Source organism: Pezoporus occidentalis, unplaced genomic scaffold (assembly GCF_034315485.1).
Source record: "Pezoporus occidentalis ecotype Australia unplaced genomic scaffold, CSIRO_AGI_Poc_V1 ctg110, whole genome shotgun sequence".
NCBI classification, from domain to species: domain Eukaryota; kingdom Metazoa; phylum Chordata; class Aves; order Psittaciformes; family Psittacidae; genus Pezoporus; species Pezoporus occidentalis.
The window spans coordinates 1,852,932-1,880,271 of NW_026912887.1; the positions used below are offsets into that span (position 1 = coordinate 1,852,932).

Here is a 27,340-nt window from a genome sequence, read left to right on the forward strand (position 1 = left end):
GGGGTAGTTTGATGCTTTCCCTTTAGTTTTCCCCATGTCACTTTGCTGGTGGGAGATAACTCTGAATTTAGCCAGAATTGGATGAACCTGGAAACAGAGCCTTGGGGATGGGCAGTCAAGTGTGCAGTCAGGATGGGTGCGAATGTCCGCAGTGGTGTTGCTTGTGAGACCTTGGCTGGATAAGGCAGAAAGGGGTCTGTAGGAGCTTTGTTGAAAACAATAGTAATAATGCACCACCACATGCTGCATGAGCCACAGCAGTGGCTTTTCAAGCTGCTCAGCAGCTCACGCTCTCCTAGCACCTCCTGGTCTTTGGGGTGGGGAAAAATGGAAGAATCTTTTCTTTTTTCTTTAAATGCCTTATGATAATAACATCTCTGAGCATCCCTGGCATTGTGCTGTTTCACACTGTGTGGATGAAAGGAGGAGCATGTCTCAGTGGGACACCCTTTGGCTGGGCGCTGAAGGCCCCGGTTACCCATCAGCCACCCCCCCTGCCTCGAGCATCCCGCTTGGCTCTGCGGGAGCATCCCTGGCCGTGGCTGCTGCTCATCAGGGATCACCCGAACCTTCCTGGTTCCTCTCGTTGCACAAAACCTCAGCAAACAGTGAAATGCAACCAGCGTTGCCAGCCCTGCAAGGAGGGGTGGGCAGGGAAGGAGAACGTGAGCCCTCCTGTGCCCTCCTTGCTTCTCTGAGGCCTTTGTTTTCTTAGGAACGTCAACCTTTCTCACGTTGTGTGTGTTACTATGTAGGGTTTTGTCTTTTTCCCCCCACCCCAATTAGATTTTGGCTGCAAATTCCTTTCTACTGTGCAAGTGTGGGCATATGTTCATATAATTGTATAGTGTTTACATAGAAATATGTAGTGTGTCTTGTACACATGTATAAATACCTGTGTTCTGTGTCCGTATGGCTGTATACTGTACAGAGCATATATACTTGAGCAATATAGGTTAATATATACTGGGTGAGTACATGTGTGTATACTCCAGGCACACTCTCGGTGTGTGTATATACGTAGTAAGTGCTGTATAGACACACGTATTCACCATATATTTTTAATTCAAGTATATAGGCAATACGAATATGTAGTTACGCTCTCGGGATTTCTCTACATGTTTTTAGCGACGAGCAGCAGAGAAGCTGACCTGGAGCAAAGCTGTGGTTGCTCTGCTTGATTCACAGCACTGGGTTCTCTGCCTGCTTCGGGAACACCCTGTTCCTCTTCAGTTTGGTTGCCTCAAGCACACAGACTATAGAAAAGAAGTTGTTTGTTTTTCTTGAGATAAGTCTTTTAGTTGCTGCCCTGAATTGCTTCAGTCTGTAAGTGGTGATGGTTCATTGCAAAGTGCCTGCCCAGACCCTGCCTGGGGGGTTTGCAGTGGGGCTTCCAGTCCCCATCAGCACTGAACCAGTGCCCGGGCTGGGTCCAGCACCTCCTGAGCCTCCTGCCTGTGAAGGATTTCGGGGTGGCCTGGGCTTGTCTCTGGACTTCCTCCGGAGCTGGTTCGTGGTGACCTTTGTGAGGCTGTGGGGCTTCCTGCAGGGTTTCCTGGCAGATGTGCCGGCTGGTGGCTCGGTGGCCAGAGGGCTAATGCAGAGTTCTGGTGTGGGTTGGGAAACTTACCTTGATTGGCCTGTGAGGAGCATAAATGGGTTATTTTTAAATGGATGGAAATGTTGGAGCATCATTTAAAGCAGGAGAGGCTGTTGGAACCTGGCTGTGGGAAGTGTGCGGTCTTTGCATCGCATCATCAGTTTCCTGCTGATCAGGAACGCTGTTGTGGTCCAGGTAGGGAAAGGTTTTTTCCCAAACCATCCTCTAATTTGATACTTCAGTTACCCTTCACCAGATGCAATGAGGGTGCTCCCTTGCAGCTGACCTTGTGGCACTTCCAGGTCGCTGATTTCCAGTCCGCCCAGTCAGTGCATCCTGGCAGAGGATTGTGCAGTTTGCTGTTTCTGTTCAGACATTGAAGGCAGTTGGGTTTGCAGTGATAGAGTTTCTAAATGCTGTGCTTCAAGTGGCATGTATTAATCTCTCTTGCATAGGGAGGTGTTAAGGGAAGCATTTGGGTTTGCTTGAGCACAGAGATGGTGGCACCTGCAGTGGGTGACATCAGTATTAAGACTTATTTAATGGCAATGCCATTTATAAAGAGCATTCATAATATAAATATGCTGCTGCCTCCGAATGTATTTTTAACTCCAAGCTCAGTGTTACCGTTCCCATGGGCACAGGTAGGGAATGCTGTCGGTCAGAGATGAATCAACCCTCACCTCTAACAAAATGCTTGTTGGTGTCAGACCCTGCTTGAGGGGTTGCACATGGCACTGAGCAGTGATTCACTCTTTTCGGATGTGCCATGCAGAGCTGGAGTGGGGATTCTCAGGACTGGTGCTTGAAGGGAAGTATTACTGAAAGGTCATGGTTGCTTTAGCCAAGAAGAGCATCCAGCAGTTTATCAGGTTTAATTTTTCTAAAGCACAAGATTCTGTCCTGCAGATGCTGGGAGGGAAGCGAGGAGTGCAGAGGAGGTCACTCAGGCTCCAGCACAGCTCCATGAGCACCCTGATGCTCATGATGCTCTCAGCAGCAGGCAGACACCTGAGGGATGCAAGGCACAAAGCAGCTCTGCTCAGAGGCTGGATTGACCATCCCTGGGCATGAGCTCCCACTACATTCCCCCACCGGCTGCCCTGCACAGGGACCTGTTGTCTCCAGCGAGGGTTCAGGGATGAGGGTTCAACAGTGTGACTGGCACCCTGTGAAGGTAGGGAAGCTGTATGGGACATTAGAGCCTACATTGCATGTGTTTGATCAGTTTGGCTCTGAAAGAAGCTGGTTTTTAATTCCCTTTGCTGTACAATGCTTGTATTTCTTCCTATTGCAGAGGTGTGAGCTGGTGCAGCCATCATGGTGGACGGGCCATGGCCTCAGTCTGTGCTGACCCACAGCAGCCACACTGTTGGCCCCAGAATTTCTCTTTCCATGGGCATCCCTGTGTCTGTCTGTGCAGTTTCCCACACATCTCCGTGATGCAGCAGTGAGGGCTCTTGTTAGTGCACAGGCATGGAAAGGGCAGGGGAAAGGCAGGGATTGCTGCGGTGCCCAGCAATGCCAAGGAGTTACTCTGTATGGTTTTTAATTTGCAGATATGAATGTACGTGGGTTTGCTCATCGTTGTTGTGAACACAAAAGTGTTTCCATCCTTTTCCCTCTCTGAATCAAGCAGACCTCCCCGCCCTGCCCAGTGACCCCCTGGGGATGCCTTTGTCCCCATAGCACCATCCCAGCAAGGGTGGCACCAGCCTTCCCAAGCCCCCAGTATTCAGAAAGCCTTCAGATGCTTGCCTTTGGGAGGAAGACTCTGGGTATCCCTGGGTGTTCGGAGGTAAAGCTGGTGTCTGGCACCGAGGCCAGAGGGGTTGGCCACATGAAGTGGTTTCTGCTCCGTGTACCTACACGTGCTGTTGGAGAGCATCGGGGCTTTCAGACTCTCCTTCAGAGGGCAGTGACTTGAGTAGAGGGCGCTGTGTCCTGTGTTGCTGCAGTCAGTGCTCAGTGAGAGCAAATGTTCTGTCTTGGCACTGCATAATTGTCATTTTCTGTTAATGACAAGGGAGAAATGGTTCCTTTAGCCCCAGCCTGAGCACTGGCTGCTGGCTCCTGAGCAGAGTCACAGCAGCATTCGCTGATGGGCCAGAAATCATTTTCTGACGAGGATTTCTTTCCTCTCTGTTACTATGACTATTGTGACATCTCCAGTAAGCAGCTTAAGGCATCTCACTTACCTGGTCCAGTCCTGCCTGCAAGCGTTGGATTGGATTAAACTTTTATTACCTGCTGGAGAGTAAAACCCAGTCATTCTTTGCCAAATAGTGTTTGCATTTCGTAGTGTGTGCTGGGGTGTGTTTACATTGGCTGAGATGCACAGGTCTGCCTCCAGATTGAGATACCTTCTCCCCATGAGCACATCTGTCTGTCTGTACCCTGCGTGTGCTCTATGTGACAGGGGCCAGCATTATCCCTCGGGCATCCCGGCAGCACTGAGCTGGTACAGGAACACTCTGTGCACGTTCCCAGTGAGGGTTCAGCACCTTCCCGGGACACTGAGGGAAACACTTAACTGTGAATCTTGAGTTAACGCTGCTGTCTTCAGTCTCCTGTTCCCCATCCCTCGCCTCCTGCGTTATTTAATCTTAACGAAGCACAGCTCAGATGCAATACCAGCTCTGGTTAGCATGGGGGAAGGAAGCACTGGGCTTTGCAGCACAGGATGTGCACCAGAGGCTGAGCAGCAAATCCTGGCTGTAGCAGCCGTAGCCCCGGCAGAAGCTCTGCTGAGATGGAGCAATGCACAGACCCTGTTTCAAGCAGGGGAAGTAAATGGAAGTATGGATCAAAACAAAGTATATTCTAATTTTAGAGTATGAATTTTAGGGTTCCGTACCTCTTTGGAACACATACGGCCAAGATATCCCTTTCTTGGTCTCTCTGGACAGCACCAGCCGTTTCTCCTTCAGGTTGGGAAGATAATTTGTATACCTAGGACTGAATGTGACCTTGTAATGGCAGATTACATGCAATAGCTTCTCCCTGCTGTATAATTCCCTTGTAGAGATTGCCTGTGCCGCTGCCTGCCCTGGGTTTGATGAGAACCCAACCATGAGGGAGCAGCACGAGCCCCACTCAATTCATCCCCGTGAAAGCCCAGAACTTCCACAGCTCCTGCCCTGGCTGCCCGGCTGGGTGCAAGTGGTGCTGTGGTTGCAAACCAGCCACTGAATTCCCTGGGCTTCCTTGGGGTTCTTGTTTTCACCCTTTTTTAGCTTCCTGCAGGATTCTGTAGGTGACGCGTGAGGGGTTTGGAGGTGATGGACAGAGCTGCCCAGCAGGAATCTGGGAGCACTCAAACTGGGAAGTATCAGGAGCACTTTGCTCCCCTCCGCCCTAGCTCTGTCCTCTCTCTCTGTAGGAGAGCTGATGTGCTGCCGAGTGTCCCTCTGCAGGCAGACCCCGTGGTTTTGCTGGTGTCCTCCCAACCCTAGAAGATGATGCCAAAGCCCAGGGCTCCATTCGTCCTTCATTTGGGGGGCTGGTTGGTTTTTACTGCCCGTGTGGCTGTGGCAGAGGCTGTGTCTCTTGCACGTCTGGACAGGTGCCATCGGGGACTGGCTGTGTTTTGGGGTCCCCCTGCGCTGCCCAGCTTCCTGCTGCTATCTCAGCATCCTGGGGCTTGAAACCAGCTTCCTGCAATTGCAGTAATAAGCGTTTGCTTTTTCCCAAAGGATTCCTACCAGCTCTTTGTGTAACTTGAATCCCATGGTTTTCCAGGTACCCAATTCCCTGGCCCTTGTGGGAATGCCACTGGAAGCACCCCGCTTGCCGGGTGGCTGTGAGCGTTAGTGCTGCTTCCGCCGCTGGAAGGGGAGTTCAGCCCCGTTTGCAGAATCGTTCCCATCCGCTGAAAGGGAACTTCCCTTTTGCTGAAGGAAACCAGTGGTCTCCTGTTTGGGTTTGGGGTCAGTGGGAAGAACAAAAGAGCATTTGCCATGTGGGAAGCAGAAGGAAGGGGCGAAGGGGGGGGTGTGTTGTAGGCCCTCCCCCCCCCCAGCCTTTTGTTGTAGTTGTTTCTTGTAAAATAATGTCCAGGCCAGCCCTGTGATTTTTGGTCCCTTTAAGGACGCTGCAGTTACCTGATGGGCAGCCCAGTGACCCGGTCCTGTTCCTGAAGTGGTGACTGGGTGTGAGCCTCCCCTTGTCCCCCATGGGGTGTTTGTGTCGGTGCTGTTCAGCAGGGGCTGGCCCTGTGCTGGGCTGGGAGGTTCAGGGTAAGGAAAGGACGGCTCCGGCTCTGCACTAGGAGCACCCAGTTCCCTTTGGCCATTAGGAGCAGACGCTGTCTGCCCCAGCTCGGTGACCTCAGCCTTGCTTTAGATTTGTCATGGAAGTAAACGATGAATTCTGCCCTCATCTCCTCCAGGCCCTGCCCCCCGGGGTCCCCTCTCCCACCTTGAGCCGCGCTGTCTCAGTGCTTCCTTCCTCTGGGATTTTATTTGCTCTGCATCTGTGAAGGGCTCCGATAGCACGGGGGGAAAGAGGAGCACATCGGTGTCCGTGGGGCGGGGGCTGGGGGGCTTTTGCAGCTCCCCAGAGGCACTGGAAGTCTTTTCCCCGTGTTCCTGGTGGTGCTGGAGCCGGGGCTGCCCTTCGCCTCACCTGAAAACCTCGCTGCAACTGCTGCTAGAAATGCTCGTGCTAATCCCATAGCCATTGATGGTAGGGGCGTGAGAGCCACATTTGAGGGCTGTCAGTGATGAGGGGCCTGGTTATACAGGGTGGTGGCACTTTCCTGCCTCTTGCCACTCTCAGTGTCCCATCAGTGTGGTCCTGTCCCCAGTGCCTGTGGCTGGGTTGCTCCTCCTGTCATCCCTCCCCTGCACGTGAGCTGCAGGCTTGGATCTGGGCCTTACAAGACACGAAGTTGTTTTGGCACTGTGGCACCCGTGTTTTCTGCCTCCTCCTCCTCTGTGCTGCCTCTGCAGCTGCAGGGACGGTGGTGGGATCACTTGTGCTGCAGTGAGATCGCCACGGCTCCTGGGACAGGCAGGGGAGAAGGAGGCTGCTGGGCAGTGACTCACGGCAGGATCCAGCTTTGGATGCTCTGATTCAGCCCCTGGAAGAGCCTGTCCCTCCCTCCCCATTAACTCCCCAGGTAGCCTGCTCTCCCCTTGTTTCCTCTGAAATTAGGGGGGATGAGCTGTGTGGTGAACACTGACTCATGCCAGTGGGTGCTGGGATGTGGGGTCTCCTCGGTGCCACAGCGCCCTGGGAACACGCTCAGGATCCACAGCCCCAGCTCGCAGGTGTGTCCTGCTATGGCCCCATGGCACAGCACTGGCTCGCCCCGGCTCTCTCCTGCTTTTTGGGCACCACAAGGCACCCGGGAGGTTAATTTGGAGGGAGCTTAGGGACAGACTGTGGTTCTGCTGCACCAAAACACAGAGAGCTGTCACCCTGGGGGGTCACGGGGTGGGTTTACACTGGAACTCCACCACGCTGGGCACATACAGAGCTGGGTGGGTGCTGTCTGCCCTTCCACGGCCGTGGTGCATCGCTGCTTTATCCGTGTCCCAACTGCTTGAACGAGACTGAGCATTTCTCTTCTCCCTTTCAGACTTAAGAAGGAGCCCAGTTTTTCCTCACATGCCCAGGATGGCCACAGCATCCCTGGCACTGCCAAGAGGGCAGAGAGGCTCCTGGTGCAGCGTCTGCCCAGCTCGGCCCAGGGTCTGCCCCTCTGCTCCCCTTGGCAGGGCTGTGCTGGGCGGCGTGGGGAGGAAGCACAAACCTGTAGGGCCTTCTTAAAACAAGTTCTTTCACGTCTCATTTTCTGTGTAAGTGAAGCCCCGCTTCCGGCCTCAGACACCAACCAAATGGGCTGAGGTCGGGCTGCGGACGCAGCAGCCCTGGGCACCCTGACCTGCAGCCTCCTCCCTGCTCCCCTCTCAGACCCCCCAGGAGCCGTTCCTCTGGTGGGAGCAGAAATGTGTATTTTCCCCTTTAATTACCAGACTAATGCAAAACTGGGGGGGGGCAGCCTGTGCTCACCCCCTGCACTGGGATGCAGCTGAGGGAAGGCTGCGCTCAGTGGGATGTAGGGGACACCGTTGGTGGCCTTTGTGCTGGCCTCTGGGAGAGGGGAATGTTCCACCAGGGAGCAGAGGGAGCAGTGGAAGCAGCTGAGGGTTGTGCTCTGTGCACTGAGAAGTGGATGCTTTGCTTTCCCAGCGAGTGCACACGCTTCTTTTCTTTGCTGGTCTTACGCTGAAAAGCTGAGATTTATGTACTGTATGAAAAAAATACCAGAAAAAGAAAGAAAAAACCCTAATGTTCCAAAATAAAGGACAGTATATTTTGTACTTTGTAAAGTGTTAATTAAAATTAAAAAGAATAAAAAGTGAAACATACGCTGTCTGCTTTTGTACTGATCAAACTGATGAAAATAAAGCAGAGCTTGGCATTGTCTATAAGATGTAGCTCTTATTCTTTCAACCTACAACTACCCTGGGCCTCACTCTCAGCAGTGCCCTTTGCCTACATACACCCCTTAAGGAAGCTCAGCCAAGGCTCTCTGGTGTCCTGGACCTGCCTCTGGGTGTGTTCCCCCCCTGGGGATGGTACCCACCATCACCTTCATCCTGCAGGTGTTCTCTGGGAGCCACCAAACCTGCCCCATCCTGTTCCCTTAAAGTAAGAACTCAGTGGGATACGCTGGATCCCGGGATACTCAATAAGCTGTGCAGTGCCATGGCCATAAGCTTCTCGGTAAGGAGCTGAAGAACCTGCTGAACCATGCCAGAAAAAGCAGAGAAATGAGATGGATCATCACCCCATCACTTATAACATAACACAGTTACTACAATTTATATGGGTTTTTAAAGGGAAGCAGCTCATTTACATGAACTATAGTCATATCTTCAGTGTAGTGTAACCTATTTTTGACTCTTCTGGTCAAGTGTAAGGGCATTCAGGCAGGAATTCAGTGTGGGATTGCTATCTGGAATGCAGCTTCAGTGCAGAGCATTGCCTCCAGGGTTTAATCCATTAAACAAACACAAATCAACACTTGAACTGCCAACAAGCTCACACTGCCTGCAGCTACCTGCAAAACAAGTGATGTTCTAGGTAAAAACGCAGCATTCAGGCTGTTAAACCCCAAAGACACTGCATACACTGAGACATTCTTGGCGTTAGTAGTTTTCTTTACCTGCACGGAGGTGCTGGGGTTGCAATGGGGGGGGGTGGGTAAGGCTACAGCCCCTTCCAGAAATGCTCCAGACCCCAGATTCTGATGAGTCATGACAAAGTACCATTATTTCAGGAGCAGTCTGAATGCTTCAGGCTCATCACTGGCTCTCTGAGTCATTTGTTTTTCAAAGGATCCTGTTGACAAAAGGCACCCAGTGCAGCAGGTGCCTAAGCTAAGCTCTGTTTATGGGCTTGCTCATGGTTTACCCCCTTGCCGTGCAGGGGCTGCGGGAGCTCTGTCGGGGCCAGCTCTCCTGCCAGCAGCCCCGTGCAGGATGCAGACGTGGAATTTGGGCACCAATCTCCCACTGTTCCCCCCTGCAGCCCTGGAGATGGCTCCTCCACCAACGTGCCTGGAGCTGTATGTGGCTCTAGGCAAGTGCCTTGTCCTCAAGCACTTTCGGGTTATTTTAAGCCAAAGCCAGCAGCACGGTGCTGTTTGAAGGGTGAATTACTCTTGCTAATCAATGCAAAATCAAGTACGTTAGTTTAGTTCTAATTTGAGCTGTGTCCCTGGCCCGTTGTTGCCCCCCTTCCCCCTTGCTGCAGGTATATTTAGGGATGCAGGTGTATTTCGGGCTGGCTCATTTGCTGTACTTTGAAGGACAAAGTGATGCCAAGTTGCCTTCCAGTGCGTAGCTGCAATGACCTGGGGTCACTGCACCACAGCAGGGCTCCTGCATCCTCCTGGGTGTGGATGGCTTCAGTAGGTGCTGGGAGGGAACAGCACTGTCCTTATTTTTCTATTTTCTTAGCCTTTTTTTTCTTAAATAAAACCTTTGTCATTGTTATTTCCTAACTAGAGAGCGGCACATGGAGAGGGGCTGCTGCTGCAGGAATGCTGTCAGGGCCTGGCCCCGAGCCTTTCTTTGGTTGAAGACACATCTGGTGAGTGATCTCCCTGTCCTCATCTTGACACACAAGCTTTCAATCACACTTTCACTGACATCAAGGGTCAGTGCTGGTGCTGGCCAGGCCATCAGCTCCCTGCCACTAACCTTGTTCCTTCCCCTCAAACAGCGTGTTCAAGAATGCCCAGAGCCACGGTAATGAAAGCACAAGCACTCCCACTGCATTAAGCCATACAACACTTCTAGTTAGGGCTAAAGACCTTGCTGGCATCTAATTACCACCCTGCATTTGCAATTTATTGCACAGCAAGAGTGCAACACAACCAGGTAGGACATGACATGAATCCTCATCCCAGCAGGAAGCAGCTGTGAACAAGAGCAGCTCAAAGCCTGCAGCACTCCCCCCACGATCCAGCCAGCCTGGGCAGCCCTTCCCAAACACCAACATCCACGACAGGAATTGCTGGCAACACCTTTCTTCCCCTAACTCCTCGTATTTGTTTTCAATGCTTTAATAAGCTTCCTCACATTAAAAGGGCACAGTTGCTCCCAGGAGGCCAACAAGACATGTTTGAGCAGCTCAAGTTGCATGGAGAAATAAGATATAAATTAAAGATAACTTAATGGAGTTCACAGCAGTGAAGCTGTGCCACAATTTAACAGGAGCTTTCTGCTTTTTCTGCCCCAACCCACCACACACCACCAGTTACACAGCAACATCAATAACAACCCATATACATGTCCCTGCGTACTTTATTTCACCTTTCCTGTATTATATGCAAAGCTCTTCAAGACTTGTTTCATCAAGAGCTTACCCCTTGACTTTTGGCAATTACACAAGATTTGATACAGAACTTCAGCTAAATGTGAGTGCGTGGCGTCCCCTGGGTCCATGGAGACCTGCCTACACAGGGATCAGTCCTGCAGATACGGAGGTGTCTCAGCTGAGAGAAGAGATTCCTGTCACACCGCTGTGACTGCTCACGTTTAAGTGCAGAGTGCAAGATGGAGCAGCTCACGTGTGAAGTCAAGCTCAAGAATATTCCCATTACCACCGACAAAGACTTTACAATCACTTTATTAAAAATGCATCAGCTTGGGTTTTGCCAAACTCATTTACACAGAGCACACATCCCCCCTGAGAGAAATGACAAAACTTCACCTGATGGTTCGGGTATTTCACCAGAGGGAGCTCCCCACACTTCAGTGTGAGATTTGTAAGTGCCTGCTACAGGTACACACAGCTCCTGCATCCCATCTCCATCAGCTCACCATGGCCTAACCACGCTCACCACAACTTCTGTGCTAAGAAGGTACCAAGAAACAAGGCTCTGCTTCTTGCCCAGTAAGACTCCATACCCTGCTCGGTGCTCCCAAAAAGCCTGTATGATATAAAAGGCTTTCTGCAACTGAGAGCCACCAAACCCCTGAAGGCAGAGTGCAGGGACGCTCCCCAAAAATCAAAGGCAGTGGTCTGTGGTCAGCACATGAAGACTGAAGTACTTGTTGAGCAGCAAGCACTGTCACTGTTCACATCTACTGCCTGAGCACCAGCCCTGCAAGCAGCCAAGAGGGAGCTTTGTTGCCAGCCTGCCTCCATAAACAGGACAGACTGGCTACTGTCACTATCAATCTGTCCTTCCACAGCAACAGCAGCATAGACAGCCTATGATTACCTCTCCAGGCTGTCTTATTTAACAGTACTTCCTTCCTGCAAACAGGATCTCACTCCTCCACTTTAACCAACGTGCTCTTCTGGTGTTCAGAGCTCACGTGGAAAGCCTGTAACAGCCCAGGGTAAGAGCACACCTCTGCCTCCCAGCCACTGTGCATTCAGCTTCCACACGAACAGCAGCCTGAGCAGAGTGCAGCACACAAGGACAGCTGTGCTGGACTCCAACAGCCAGCATGACTTTTCTTTCACATAAAGAAATAGTTATTAAAAACCCCCCTTTCCTTGAGAAATACTTTGGATAAGGCCAACCCTGACACCCCAGAGCTGGTGACAGGGAAAGCGCCTATAAATTAATGTCCTGTGCTACAGATTTCACCTCATGCCAGTCTTCCCTGATGGAGATGCCCTCCATCCTTAGGCACAGAGGGATTCACCAGCTGTGGCTGGCCTCAGTCTCTTCATAAGCTCATCACAAACCATCCAGAGCACTCCTTGCATTTTCACTCCTCAGGGAATGTAATTCCTTCCTGCAGCCAGGCTGGAGCGTTTCAGTGATGCAGAGATGACAACACACCCAGGAGCTACTACGGCCATCTCTGCTCACAGTCACTTCTTGCTTGGCTTCACAGAATGAGTCTTCCCTTCCAAGAGCTCATCACCAAGTGCCCCCATCTTCTTAGCACAGTGCTGAGGCCCAGCAGTATGGCTAGGTAAAAGACTTAACCATGCTTACCATATGATCAACTCCACACGCAACGTCCACCACCTCACCGGGTACAGTCACCTGCATCAGACACACAAGAGTGCATTATTTCTTCAGCTGGGACTTTGCACCTGGTATTTCCTATTTCTCCTTCTCCTCCTGCTTAACATGCCAGCTGGTTTCACAGGGACGTGTGCCAATGAAAGTGCCACCTTGAAAACCCAGAGGAAGAAGATTCAGCACCAGACACGCTTGTGCGCTGAGCTGTCTCCCTCCACACTCCACAGAAGGACATAAGCCTTTGGAAGGACAGAACATGAGGACTCACTAGCAGATAGTGAGGAGACCGTAACCTCAGCCCATCTGTTCTGCAGCAGAAACAGCACGACCAAACAGAGTGTAATCCAGATAGCAGGAAGAGGATCTGCCCGAGGATTTGCCTCTTCTCTCATCAGCAAGGACTGGAACAAGGCAAAAGCTCAACTCCAGCCTAAGGCAGTTTTTGCTATGATGCTAAGCAGATCCAACTCACTCACTAGAACAGTTACAGCTCTTTCATGTAAAGCTGACTTCAAGCAGAGGCTACAAAAGAAGTTAGAGCTAAGGGAGAGGAGAGGTGGCTGGTTCTAGAGCAGGGCGTCACAGACAAATATCCTGGTAACTGCCCCTGTTTTGATACATTGCTGTAGTAGTGCCAAACAGGAGCTGGCTGTTCAAGGGAGCATAACCCTCAATGTCCACACTTAGGGAAACCTGGACATGCCACACTTGGTGAATTCACGAACTCCACTCAGCCACAGCAGTGTGGTTTTAGGCAAATGCTCCAGAGTTGTCTTTTTAATTCATTTTTAATAGGAGAAAGCATGCTAAAGATACACATCCACTGCAAGTTCAGACATAGGGAAGGACTCCAGGGTGGTCACACCGATTGCCTCCCTCCTCTCCTACTCGGCCTTTATGGAGACTGGGAACATCTGTTAGGCTGAGTGCTGAACTCCAGAGCCAAAGACTCTTCTACACCCTCAGAGTCTGGCTCCCAGAGCCATCAGAGAAGGGAGTGGAACTGGAAGCATTGCAAAACAGCTATGAAAACAGTTCAGTGGCTAAGGATCTCCTACTACAGCTACATAACCCATCCACTGACCCACCACCATAGCTGCCTGACATGGGAGAGGAGCAAGGGAAGGTCATAGGTCCACTCCTATGTGGACCTTTCTGCCACTATAGTCTGACCAATGACCAAAATGTTCACCTAATTCAGATGTGTAATGCAAGCGTTTTTGGTCACAGATGACCAATGCTGGTGGTTTTCTTTGCAGCCTGTACAAAAGTGTGGGTTAGTAAGGGAGGGAAGAGGCAGTAAGAGGCAGCAGGTAGAAAACTGTGGATGAGTGGGAGGCAAGAACTGTTCAGATGCAACAGAGTACCAGATGTTGCTTTGGGATCCGAAACGGATACTGAGATAGCAGACTAAAGAATTCCTGAATCTCCCCATCCCCAAGCCTGCTACACAAGGACCTCTGGAAAACAAAGCAGTTCCACAGTCACCTCGGGAGTCCACTTTTTTCAAAGTTACTCAACAAAACTACACAGCAAATGATGTTTCCTCCCCTCAAGACAACAAAGACTAGCTAAAGAATATACTCTTGACCTTAATACTTCCATTCTTACCCTCCATGGGAAATAATGGTCTTCCATTCTTCCAGTTCCCAGGCACCCTCTTAGATTCTTGCCCCATACAAACAGTTCTCCTCTGTCTATACAGGATAAAAAAGAATCAAAAGAATGAAACAGGGCAAAGTCATTAAAAAGGAAGAATTCTCTTTGAGATTCTGACAAGTGTGGCTACAGTGCTTCTGGGAGTATAAAGGGCTATACATGCAGTATGAAAGCCATTAAGTTTAGTTCCAAGTACAATAAATGTACTTGTGCTTAGGGAAAACGATGCCTAATGAGCAAGACAAGCAGCAAGCTCTGGGCACAAGTCTTTGCTTCCCCCTCTTACAGCTCTTGCTTTGGAATTTTAGTTGAAGAAAGAGCGCAGCAGAAGAGATTCCAGGGAATCATTCATGGCGAAGTCAATCATTTGTGCTGGAAATTAGGCAACAACAGCTGACCCACATCAGCTCTCAGCACAGCAAATCAGGTAAGCAAGGCAGCGAAATCTGTCCCAGGCCACCACCTAGGGACTGGTTATTCTGCTGGATACAAGTGACCTTCTAATGACAACTGGGGAAAAGAAAAGGAACTTGTGTTCAGTAGTGGGAGAGTTTTACGCTCCTCAGCAATACATGTGGATCTCAGAAGTGTTGAGATCAGCCCCTAGCAGAGACAAACGAAACACAGTCGATAACATGAGCACAGTTTAATCAGAAGGCAGTTTTTAAAGCTTCCTCGATACCAGGGGGAGACCAGTTACAAGCACCCTGTAACCAGACTTACAGTGCCATGCATACCACAGCCCCAAGAAGGACTAAGCACGATGGCACCTGGCGTGTTTCATTGGTAAACTATTACTTTGGCCACCAAGCAATGGGTTTTCTGCGCTGCTGCCCTCTGCTGCCCACTCTCAGATGGCTTTCAAATTCAAAACTTAAGGCTGGTACAAAGCACAGGGTGTACATATCAACCATACCCTCTGCAGGTTAAATCCCAGGTCTTCTCACCTCAGATTGTTAACTCAATTGTTCAGAGGAGCCAAGAAACCCCGAGCCTGATTTAGACTCAGTTTTAGTTTGTTCATTTATCACATGAATTCCTGCTGCTTCTGAAGTGCAGCTGACTTAATCTCTACAAGGAAATGAAAAAAACCTTCCCAGGTTTCCTGTTTTAGAGAATTGTTTTGTTTGCTTTACAAGAATAACACTTCCTTAATTGAAGCATACGCTAGTGCAGTACCTATGTCAGAAACCATGCTGACGCCTGTAAATGTGCTGCCTGCCCCTCCTGTTGCAGTCCAGTGAGCTTCAAGTCCAAAGACAGATTCTTGGGTTTTCTCTTAACTGCGAATAACACGGTAATGGGACTTCTCCATGACAGCAGGACTAGAAACTTACTTGTAAGTGCTGCAAAATGGCTGAGTCCACAGCGAACGTGAGCAACACGGATGTCCGGACTGAAGTCTGACCAGCCAAAAAGGCTGGGTGGGATCATCTCTGGCACTGCTGTCTCTATTAGGTTTGGTCCTTTCCCAAGAATTCCATATCCCCAGACAAAAACATTTCCTTCTTCTGTATTACAATAAGAACACATTCTGTAAGAAAGTCTGTGCTTGTGAAATTCGTGCCACGACCAAGAGTTAATCAGGTCCAAAAGGATATTTTCCTCTCTCCCAGAGCAGTCTAGCACCTTTTGACTATTTCAAACTTCCAAACAATGCATTCCCATCCAAATGCCTTCAGTTTTTCCTAAGCTGTGCAAGCAGATCAAGCTTCACAGGCAAAACTTTAATTGGGAAATCATGCCAACACAGTGTGGGCTGGATAAAAATACTTCAGCTTACTGACTGATGGGATAGATGTTGAGTGTTTTATTACCACCACTGTTTCCGTTGAGGCATGGCCAAACCAGCACTAGGGCAGTAGCTCTGCCTGGCATTCTGCCTTACATTGGGTGCCCAAGAAAGGCAGCAGTTGGACAGCATAAGACAGAGTATGTTGCTATGTCTGCTCCCTTCAAGCTAGAAACTCAAATATCTTTGTCTTCACAACCACATCATATATATGAACATCTTCCTTGAGATGATCCTTCATGAAAGTAGTACAATCCTCTCCCTCGTTCCTTTACTTTCAAGCTGTGCTCCCTTGGCCACCAGCAATCCAAAGCAGCACTCATTAAGAAGCCTGCTGCAGAGCTTCACTGTTCTCAGAACTCTCTGCTCGCCAGCTGAGTTTATCAAGATTTATTTACGTGTCAGATTTATAGAATCTGAAGGGCTCTTTTTCTCTCAAGTGCTGCCATCCTTCCTCCCTATATCCATCTTCATTACAGACGCATATGGCCCGTGTGATCAGCAAACGAGATCAGAGCCACAAGCAGCAACCATGCTCTTGTTCTAGTTTGCTCAAGTGCTCACACAGCACATACTGGAAGCAACACACTGTGGCTACTGAAAGTAACTCCCCGTGTACATTCTTACATCACAGATTTCTCAAGTCTCCCACCCTTCCTCATTAAAGACAGTATTCTTCTGTTTCCAGTAAAAAAACCCAACATGCTCCATGATGCTACAATCCACTTACAACATGGGCTTGCACTAAAGAGGATGAATGTAAAAGCAAGCTCACCCGTCAGCACGACATTGCCAGTCCCTCCACACGCAGCCTCCTTTATCTTCCCAATCTTGAATGGCAAATGTCTGGGAACATTCACCTGTGTGAGGTTGCAAAAGACTTGTTACAGACAATGTAAACTGCCAACTAGATACACATTTTAAACTTGGTCTCTAGCTCTGATTAGGGGTTACATTCACTGAATTGCTGATACAGACAACCCCTATTGCCTGAATTACAGAATGAATGCAAGTCCCACGATTAAAAAACCTACATGAAATGCATTAAGGCTGAGAGCGAGGACAAAGTGGAAAAAGTTACCCACTGGAAAACTTAGATGCATGGCAACAAAGACGGGAATGCTTAACATCTGCTTACATCCCTGGCTCTCTGAGGCAGACCCAATGGGAAAGTCAGTACACTGGCAAGTTTTCACAAAATTGGCCCATGGCATTTTTGAACAGACTATGAAAAAAATCACTTGAAGAAAATCGCTCTTATCTGGTACAGTTCAGCACAACAGAATCATACATAGCTTCACACATGTGAACAGTGACCCTGGATTTCCAATATCCAGCTCTGCGATTCCAGAATTTGGCCTTTATCTACATTGTCCCTAGAATTCCCACTTTGACAAACATGCCATTCATCCATTTCAGACCCTCTTGACCTCCACTGAGCACCCAGCCAGGAAACTACTACACTACTTAACCTGGTCACTGTCTTCAGGCCTTACAGATCTCACTAAGTAGCCTTACAAGAACAGGCATAGGAAACAGAGGTACCTATTTTACCAATTCAACTGTCTGTTCTTAAGTCTTCTGCTAAGGGTAGTTTGAGTATCAATTAATTCCTTGACTCCATTTCCTACTTTCACTGTAGGAGGAAACCATCTGCCCAGTTACCTCAGTACTACAATCCTTAGTGTCAAGTCAGCACTGTATCTTTGCCCCACGAATTTGCTCTAAAAAACTAAGCTGTGAGACACTGGGATTTCTTGGGGACTCAGCTATAAACCTACTAGTTTGTTCATGAAAAAATCACCAACATACAAGTTGATTGGAAGGGACTTCCAAAGACCATACGGACCAGCACCGGGCTCAAAGCAGGACCACTCCAAAGTCTAGATTAGCCAGCCAAAAGCCTAAATCCTGTCCTGAAACCAATACAGGCACTCAAGCTGGATCTAAATTGATGCAGAATCCACAGGATGGAGAAAGAACACGGGGTGCGCTCTTCCTTTCTAACAGACAAACTGGGGCGAGGTGACACAAACTTTTGCACGTCAATAGCTGGGAAATGTACTGCCCTAAAGCTGTACAAACGTTTCAGAGAGAGGGGTTTTGTGAACATAGGTAAAATCAGCCTGCTAGTGGTGTGAGTTTATATTGATTTATACTGCTGCCTAAGGAAGCCAGAGCAGGGAGAGGTGTGTAATTTTTGAATGTGCACACAGCAGCTGAACTGAAACATGTAAAACCATGCCCTCAGGCCAACTGACCTGTGTGGTTTCTGTGACAGATGCCAACTGCAGGTATTCTGAATTTCCCCAACCAAAGACATCTCCTTCATCTGAAACAGCCAGGCAACAGTCCCCGTAGGAAGAGACCTGGATAATATTTACTCCAGCAATGTCACCACGCAGCTTAGTAGGAACACTGGTGATGTTGTAGTGTCCAAGACCTGAAAGGAAAAAGAAATAAAAGTAGAGGGATTATGAAGCATTTTTTCCAGACATACTTTTAACACCTACATAGGACCATTTTGTCATGTTAGAATCCAATCACCCTTCCTCCAAAAGAAATCTTCCTGTCCATCTGTTTAACTACCAGTTTGAAAGGACAAGCAGCCACAAACACCAGTTCTACTAGCCTCTCTAGAGTACAAAACACCTTTATACAATCACACCTGGAAAACAGTCTCCTCCCTCATCTGCATGGACCAAAGTGTTTGAGAGAGCAGTAACCAAGCCAGGCAGACATCACAACAGAGGTGAAGATTCACAAACTGGCTGTATCCTGCCTTCTGCAAAGAAGGCCATGATTAACAGCACACTGCAATCGGACAACAACAGGTGAAGTGGCAAAAGAGGCTGGGAAGGAAACACACTACATGGCAAAGGGCTGCTTGGAAAAGAGGACAGAAAGGGCTGCCAGAGGACAGAAACGAGAATGGCCTACAGTATGCCTATACAAGACAACCACGGGAAGCACCCAGATTCAGAAGCAGCAGAAGGAATGGTAGAAAGGATTGTGAAGAAGTTCTTTGACAGAAGCCACCAGAAAAAGGGCATGGCCAAAGATCCCATGCTAAGACAGCAGCAGCTGCCAAAACCTTCTGTCAGTTCAAAAGAAGCAAGAAACAAAACAGACCCTGAAATAAGAATTGGGAAGGCAAAGCCTGCCCAGAACAAGGGAGCTAACCTTCCCATACCACTTCCACATCCCCTCACAAGCTTTAAACAGCAGGCACATTCTCCTCAGACTGCATGCTTAGATTGCCAGCATGGCATCCTAAAGCTCTTCTAAAAATTAACTGGTTTGTCTCAGTTTGGTTACACAAGAGTATTCAGACCATCTGCACACAGCTGGAAACATCCCAGCCCTTTTCTGTCCATACATGCATGACAAATATACATCAGAAGCTCTGAATTAGGGACAGCTTGTTATGCTCATCAACCCACTGAAATGCAAGCTGAACTGAGGTCCTACCTGTTTGTCCATCAGCTCCCCATCCACATGCATAGACTGTACCTTTCTTGGTTCTAAACAGGCTGTGGTCCTGCCCACATACAACCTGCACACAAGCAGAAAGTCAGAGCTGGTCAGTGAAGTTCATGTGTTGAGAATGGATTTAATAAAGCATTACTGGCAAACCAGCTGAGCAATGAACCTCTACAGTGCCCATTATCTCAGATTTTGACTTTTCTCTCCCTGTTGAAAGCTCTACAGACAGGGAAGGCACGATACAGAATTTTCCTTGTGGAAAATATTGCTTCAGTTGATTTGTTCTGAGATCCAAAGCAAGGCCTGGTTAACAGAAAGTTCAATTCAGCAACAAAGAGTAAGTAAGAGATGTCCCTTCCCAGAGTGCTACCACATGGCTCCAATGCCAGCTAGAAACTGCTATTGATTCCTTGCCGTGTAAGCGCTCTAGGAACACATCTGTTCTCAAACTGACATTTATGTTGAACTAGCAACCATGCCTGCCACAGGCATAACAGGAACTAAAATCAAGACCTTCAAAAGCAGACCTTAGAAATCAGCCAAAGATTAAAGATATTTAATCCACAAGTTAAGAGAGTGGAGGCATCAGAACAACCTCCCTGGCACACAGGTACTACCTAGGAGTTGAGCAAATGCAGCCCAGGATATCATTTCCTTCTCTACAGCAAGGGCACACTGCTGGCTCACAGTCAACCTGGTGTCCACTGAGACCCCCAGGACCTTTTCTGCTGAGCCAGTCAACCCCCAGCATGCAGTGGTGTCTGGGGCTTTTCCTCCCCAGGTACAGGAATCTGCCCTTCCCCTTGCTGAACTTCACCATCAGCCCATTTCTCCAGCCTCTGGACAGCAGCACCACCCTCTGGTCTATCAGCCACTTCTCCCTGTTTTATCATTTACAAACTTGCTGTGGGTACACTCTGCTCCATCATCCAGATCATCAGTGAAAATGTTAAACAGAATTGGATGCAGCACTGACCCCTGGGAATACAGCTCTACTCACTGGCATTCAACTAGTCCCCATGCCAATGATCAGCACCCTCTGAGCATGGCTGTTCAGCCAGTTTTCAATCCACCTTCAGAATTCAGATGATCCTCTTACCTGGACAACTCTGCTGTCAAAGTCCTTCAGCTGATGAATTACATGGCTTTCACTGGACACCATCAAATAACCACCGAGAAGACAAAAGGCAACACAGAGGATTTCAGAGGACTGCAACCAAAAAACATGAAGGTAGACCTGCCTTTACTGAAAGCCCCTTTGCTATTACACAAAGAGATTCTTTCACATGTTCTTTTCTATATTCAAAGAGCAGTTCCACTATAAAACTACTGCACAAAGAAGAAAAGTAATTTTGTGTTCTCTTATTTCAGAAGTTAAGAACTGTCACTTTTTAAATATAAACTCTCATGGGAATTAGGGGTGGGAGCAATCCTCAAATTCCCTAGTCTAGAATGAACACAGACACTTGATAATACTGCAGCACCTATATAAATACTATACCTCACTAGAGACTAACCAGATATCCCAGAGCACAGTGTAGTGTTAACATCCATGTCATTCTTTCACAAAAGCATGACTTCTGTTTCGAACAATCTAATGACTAACTTCCAGTATCAAAGTGAAAAAAAGCTAGCAAAATCACAGTTGTTTTCTTTAACTCCACAGGAAAACTCTTGTGGATCACAGAGAGAGCAACAAGCAAGACCTCTTCTAGGCCCTGCCAGGGAATCGGTGACTTTCAACATATTCCCACTATCCACTTCCATCAATACTATCTGAGAGAGCATTTTGAGAATACGCTTTGGTGTGGCCCACAAAAACCCTGTAAAGGCAAAGCACTGCAGATTTAAGTGTAGTTACAGCAAAGAGATTAAACAAAAGGATGTCTCTCTCATCATTAACTGGCACTTCTAACACCTTCAGATTTTGCAGGAGGCTAAAGGGAGAAAGACTGACTACTAACACCAATTACCACGAGCAATTTATGAAGGCTGAGCTTTCTCACTATGCCCTGTGAAATCTGTCACATGCTGACATCTTTCTGCCTTTCGTGAATGTAGTCAGAAGGGTGCTAGAGCCCAGCCTGGATTTAAAGCCAGGCTGTTTACATGATGCCTGCAGCATAAAAGCCTATTCTTGGAATACTTAAAACAGGATCCTTACACTACCAGACTTTTCCCAACTCCAGGCTTTTCTGTAGGGTTGTTTTCATGCAATTATATTTTTTAAGATTAAGGAAGTTCAGGATCTTTGGAGTCTCACCTGTACGTTTCATCTTCAACAACCTTCCGGCCACACTGTCCATAAGAATTATTCCCCATGGTGAAAACTGAAAAACAATAATAAAATGCACTCGTTTTATTACTGTCCCCCTGAAAGCCTCTTTTCAGATACACAAAATATTTTCATGTGGTCCTCAGTATGAAAGATAGCATACAGTGCTGTAAAAATTGGCATTGGCTTTCTTCAAACCAAGTCCACTTAAATTCAAGTGACTGAATCCATTTTTGTCAACAATACCCCAACAATATTACTGCAGGCACCTGGAGCCCATTGGCTGCCTTTAGTAACATCCTGCCGTTGCCAAGGAGACTTGGAAACAGATCATCACTCCCACAGGAGCTTTAAATCAACCCACGAACCAGCTCACCCACTGATAAGCAGCACTGGATCACTAGGCATAGCACTGAAGCCACCTCACCACAGAATTCCCAGAGATGTGGAAAGCCACTTCTCAAACAGGATCTTCTGTGTAAAGGCCTGTTAATGAATTGCTTTTGTAAGTGTAGCACTCTGGGGCTTCAAGGCGAAAGTAACACAGGAGTATTGGTATAGTCATCCAAAACTGCATTCAAAACCATGTTTGTCTTGTTCAGCCAGACAGGCTACACTTGAACAAGGCCCAAGGCTAGATAAACAATCCATATTTTGCAACACTTGTAGTGAAAAAGCTTCCAACACATTTATAGCTTGAGCCAAGCAGAGCTCAATGCAATTATCAGCTCAGGGCTCTCCCTCCCAGCAACAATCCCACAAAGGCCAATAGCAACCTGCATTCCATTTCCAGTGTGAACAGGCTGCCTGGGGCCTAGTTCTGAGAGACAGAGACAATCTTTCTCAGAGCTTTTAATAAAAGCACAGTGCTGGTGACAATGGACACCTGACAAGCAATGCTATACCTCCTTCACTGTCCGTCAGGATCAGGGAATGGGCTCTCCCACAGGACACCTGCAAGACTCGAGTCTGCTGCGGCTTCTCCAGTGGTAATGGAACTGGAGAGGGTTCCAAGATGTATTCATAGCCCTTAGCTTAAGGAAGAGAGAGAAATTTTACAAGTCAGTAGCTTCCACAAAGCAAATTCATCATTTATTTGCCCATCCTGTTGTACATACACACACTCGCTTCTATTTTGCTCCAAAAGCAGATATATTTTAGAAAGCCATGATACTAACCAAAGTAAAAGGCTGACTGGGATTCTTCGGGGGGGGGGAGAAGTTAAAAGCCATAGGGATGGTTGAAGCCAATAATCACTGGTTGAAGTCAAAAATCCACATCTACAGGGTAGATGTCATCAAGGTTTCAGGTGGCCAGAACTCAGAAACAGAGGCTTTCAGCCATATGTTTACCCACTCTGGTAAATAAGGCTGGATTATGGCTTAACACCATGCACGAACTAAGCACTCTGTGCAACCAGGAATACTGCAATCAAGGTACAACAGCAGCAATCACTAAGGTGAACAAAAAATATCTTAGGGCTTCATATTTAAACAACTGTGGATTAAATGCCCTTTCAGAAAAAAGGAATGCAGGAAACATTAGCTAGCCTGGCTCCCCAGGGGGTAAAAGATCCAGCATTTACAAAAGAAAACGACAGGCTGTACTAGAAAGAAGATTTAGTAACGTGAAGAATATGTAATCAGCTATGGTCAACTGGGAAACAAAGGAAAAAAGGAAGAACAGCAAAACATCAACCAGTACTAGGGAAAAGGTTAAGGGGAGACAAAAAGCTTTGATATCAAAGCTACTGTAACAACTGAAACAAAACCCAGGAGCACCCAAAGCCGTATTCTGCTCACATGCAGCAGTGCTTTAACTAGTTCCCACTGCCTTCACTTAGAAAATACCCAGAAAATCTAGATAACCTTTTACAGCAAGACACTACTTGATGTGACAGGCATTATAACTGGCTGTTTGCCAATGGTGGGAGCCTGGCATGCAATATAGCAGGAACTGAAACACGACGTTTGTGTCTGTCTAGAGACATGGGAGTTACAAAGCAAAAAACCTTTTCTTCTCTCACTGTTCCTTCCAGCAGAGCAACACAAGCTGCTGGGATCTGTGGTAATCATCACTGAAATCAGAGGGGTTCTGGAGAAAAGAGGCAATGAAGTGACTAAGGAAGAGGAGGGCAAGAGCAAAATATGAACAGTTTAGCTTAGAAACAGCTGAAGTTAGAGCATGAAATGAAATAACTCAGAAGGCTGCATACTCCCTTGGAAACAAAGAATCTACAGGGACACCGTGCTGGGACTAGTAGGTACCAAAGTAAGCTTGTAAAACTGAGTAATGAACTCAGCTTTACAACAGGAAGCTCATGTCTGGGAAGTAGCAATCCCACTGATCTGCGCTGCACTGTCAGCAGATCCTACTACACACTGAACACTCTCTTCTTTAGAAGTGCTTGAACTGCAAAATTATTTAACCTATTTCTGGATTCTCTGGCAAAAACAATCAGCGGGTCAGATGAAAAACAAGTCAATTACCAGATACCCCTGAGACTTCAGCACATACAGAACTAAGAGCTGAAGCAAGTCAGAGACAGCCATTCTATTGGAGAAGTCAGTGGTTTTCATATCTGTCTTAGGTGGAAGATGGCCATGTTCTCCACTGAAATTATCATCTTAAATGCGTTCGAGAGTCTGGTATGAGACAGAGTGACTGAATAACACATTTCTCTTTCAAAATGCAATTTGGTATTAAAATAAAAAAACCTCTACAGGCTCACAAAAAATACCACGGGCTGTATAGAAAGATCTCTGTGGGAAAGCAAATTAGTTTATAGGTGCAAAAGCATCTTGCCAAAACTCTTTTATTAACTAGTCCACTACAGTGTCTACTACCAAATTAGAGAGGTTCAAAGCAACACCTTAACCACACACACACCCTTCTGCAGAATAAACTGATATTTTAGTTATATCCAGGCAAAAATGTAAGCACAGTGCACAGAACAGATGCATATTGTGACCAATTACAAGGCATACAAAAAACACAGCTAAGTTGCCAAAAATACCCTCTTAAAAATAACCAAACAAAAGCACAGCCCTGCACTCTGCATCAAAGCCTCCTGGGCATTTTTCATGCTTTCTAGTGTGAAGTTTCTCACATCATATGTATCCTGTAGTGCTGCCCTCCAAGTCTATAAAACACTTCAACCCTTACTTCGGTCTCTTCTGCTCCTCTGGAATCCAAGCTGGGAGTCCTTGTTCAGCCCCATTCCCCACACCTTGGTGATGTCTGTGGTACGAGAGGACAGCAGAGTGAATCCATAACCGCAGGCAGCAGAGGAGATCTTCGAGAACAAACACAGACCACACCATTCATTTATAAACTGGAGCTTAGAAGAACAAGTTTCACCCTACGCTACTGGGCCATCAGCATTCAGCCTTCCTTAAGCTGTATCCAAACACGGCCCAGACTCACAGTACGCACGGTCTTTACAAAACGGACTGGAAACACCCCTCAGTGATACGTAAAATAGTGTAAACTCAAGTCCAACATTACTGCTTTAGAGTTTTATTTTCGTGTGCATACATACACAGAATCATTAGGGTTGGAAGGGGCCTCTGGAGATCATCTGGTCCAACCCCCCTGCTAAGACAGGGCCAACGAGAGCAGGTTACATAGCACTGCATTATTTAGGACCCATTCAAACACAACAGGAAGCGCTACTTGCTGGCGAGCAGCACATAAAACAAACCAAAGGAAATTATGAAAATAACATTCCCATTTTAGTCCTTTTGCCAAAGAAAAGCCCAGTATAAAAGCTCTGACTCTCCTGAACCGGACAACAGCGTAGCAACTGAAACGCGCAGGCAAAGTAACAACGTGATTTGCAACCCAAGGTTCCAATTTCGTGGAGGTGAGAGTACATAGAAGCCACTGAAAATGACCCCCCCTTTCTCTGATAAACGTTGCTCACACTCTTGCTCTTTCACACCTTCGACAAAAGAATGCCGATTTCTTTTCCGAACTCTGCGCTACCGCAGTTACACCAACAACCACCCCGACCAGTGCCATGGAATAAATGAACCACGGCAAGGCCTGCACATCCCGCTCCGGAACGCCTTTCCCTGCCGACAGACGCAGCCTGCCCAGGCGGGCTGGCACGGCCGGAGGAGCCGGCCCCGCGCACACCTTCTCCTCCGTCTCCAGCCGGTAGGGAGTGACCTGGATCCGCCGCGGCTTCTTCCAGCCCGCGTCCGGCTTTACGAAGCTGGGGATGCCCAGGGCGCCCGAGTAGCAGAAGCCCCACACGAACACGCGGTCTTTCCGCTTGGCCGCCTTCCCCGCGTACTGGAACACCGGGGCGGCCTCCTCGGCCTCCCTCAGCTGGCGGGTGCTCTGCGGGGCCGCCGGCTTGGCCAGGCCCCGGCTGGGGGCGGGCAGGGGCCGCGCTCCCCTCAGCGCGCCCCACAGCGAGCCCCACATCGCGCCCCTCACGCCGCCATCTTGTCGACCTCTCACCCGCGCCTCCTCTCTGCGCAGGCGCCCGCTCACCGCTCCCTGTGCGCATGCGCCCGGCAGCGGCGCCGCGGCGCTTTCTTAAAGGGGCTACGGCACCCGGGAGCGTCCGACACGGACCCACACCTGGACCTAGATCGAATCCCAGACCCACACCTGCACCTAGATCGAATCCCAGACCCACACCCACACCTGCACCTAGATCGAATCCCAGACCCACACCTGCACCTAGATCGAATCCCAGACCCACACCTGCACCTAGATCGAATCCCAGACCCACACCTGCACCTAGATCGAATCCCAGACCCACACCTGCACCTAGATCGAATCCCAGACCCACACCTGGACCTAGATAGAATCCCAGACCCACACCTGCACCTAGATCGAATCCCAGACCCACACCTGCACCTAGATCTAATCCCAGACCCACACCTGCACCTAGATCGAATCCCAGACCCACACCTGCACCTAGATCGAATCCCAGACCCACACCTGGACCTAGATCGAATCCCAGACCCACACCTGCACCTAGATCGAATCCCAGACCCACACCTGGACCCAGCCCCAATTCCAAACCTACGCCTGGTGCCAAAGTAATAGGGTTAAGAGTGACCATGTGAGCAATCACACGGGTCTGTGTTGGACACCATGGAATGTGTCTAACCACGACGTGCATCATGGACAGCCGCCGGACAGCACAGGCTGTATTTTGCCTTGCTGATTAGACAGAGACATGTGCATGAATTAGAACGAAAGTTCACACAGGAGTGAATCCTTGGCTAACCCTGCGTAATTCTAATACCAAAGTACACACCCCTTTGAGACTAATTAGAGGACCTCCCTAATTGTTTTAACATGAAGCATATGAAAATATGTCATCATGGGTGGTAAAGGAAACTGTTACTTGCCAATCGGTTACACCTTGCTAGTATAAATGTCAAACGAGTTGGAACAAGGGTGTTCTGGCTGCAGCAGAGGCTGAGCACCTGAATCTGCAGAATTGAAATAAAACCAAGTAATTTGACTCCTTGTCTTGATTTGCTTATTGGAGAATCCTCATTTTAGGGACAACACACCCAGACCCAAATCCAAACCCAGACCCAAACCTAGTCTCATACTGAGAACTAGACCCAATCCTAGCCCTAGACCCTAACCTGGACCTAGGTGCAGTTCCAGACCCGGACTCAGACATAATTTTAAACCAAGACCAAAACCCAAACCTACACCGAGGTCCAGACCCAGGCTCCATCACAAACCCAGATGCAGCCCCAAACCCAAACCCAAACCTGCCTGGCATGGCAGCGGCAGGGCGGGCTTGGTGGCACACAAACACAGCCCTCACACCATGCTCCCTGTTGAGCAGCAGCCCTGTTCCAGAGGCACTGGCACTGTGATGGCCACTGTCCTCCTGACATGGTGGAGGCCACCCCTGCCACACCTGTGCAGCTATTTCGGGGTCCACCTTGTTTCATCGCTCCTACCTGCACATCCCAGCCTTCACTTTCCATAAGAGGGAGTGAAGCAGCCACTTTCCAGGAGGAAGCTGCCATCCTT

At 48.5% G+C, this 27,340-nt stretch overlaps 1 protein-coding gene across 3 annotated transcripts; it reads right to left on the bottom strand.

Moving 5' to 3' along the window:
- Positions 1-10,729: 10,729 nt before the first annotated feature.
- Positions 10,730-25,766, bottom strand: RCC1L (RCC1 like). 3 transcript variants are annotated; one of them, XM_062632050.1, is made up of 11 exons: positions 25,460-25,766; positions 24,485-24,614; positions 22,225-22,353; positions 21,308-21,374; positions 20,144-20,195; positions 19,030-19,114; positions 17,820-18,001; positions 16,334-16,418; positions 15,104-15,277; positions 13,719-13,804; positions 10,730-12,128 (listed from the first exon to the last, which is right to left on the bottom strand). In XM_062632050.1, the coding sequence occupies exons 1-11, from the start codon at positions 25,751-25,753 to the stop codon at positions 12,051-12,053; spliced, it is 1,362 nt and encodes a 453-aa protein (XP_062488034.1). In that variant the 5' UTR covers positions 25,754-25,766; the 3' UTR covers positions 10,730-12,050. The 3 variants fall into 3 exon arrangements, with proteins under 3 accessions (XP_062488034.1, XP_062488050.1, XP_062488040.1); XM_062632056.1 differs by lacking the exon at positions 10,730-12,128 and adding an exon at positions 12,853-13,130; XM_062632066.1 differs by lacking the exon at positions 22,225-22,353.
- Positions 25,767-27,340: the final 1,574 nt, after the last annotated feature.

Excerpts from the sequence above, each read along its gene's own strand:
- RCC1L (XM_062632050.1), bottom strand. The coding sequence starts at position 25,753 with ATGTGGGGCTCGCTGTGGGGCGCGCTGAGGGGAGCGCGGCCCCTGCCC. Across the intron at positions 19,115-20,143 it reads TTGACAGCAGAGTTGTCCAG|GTTGTATGTGGGCAGGACCA; the intron begins GTAAGAGGATCA and ends GCTTGTGTGCAG. Across the intron at positions 12,129-13,718 it reads ACCATTATTTCCCATGGAGG|GTGACTGTACCCGGTGAGGT; the intron begins GTAAGAATGGAA and ends TGTCTGATGCAG.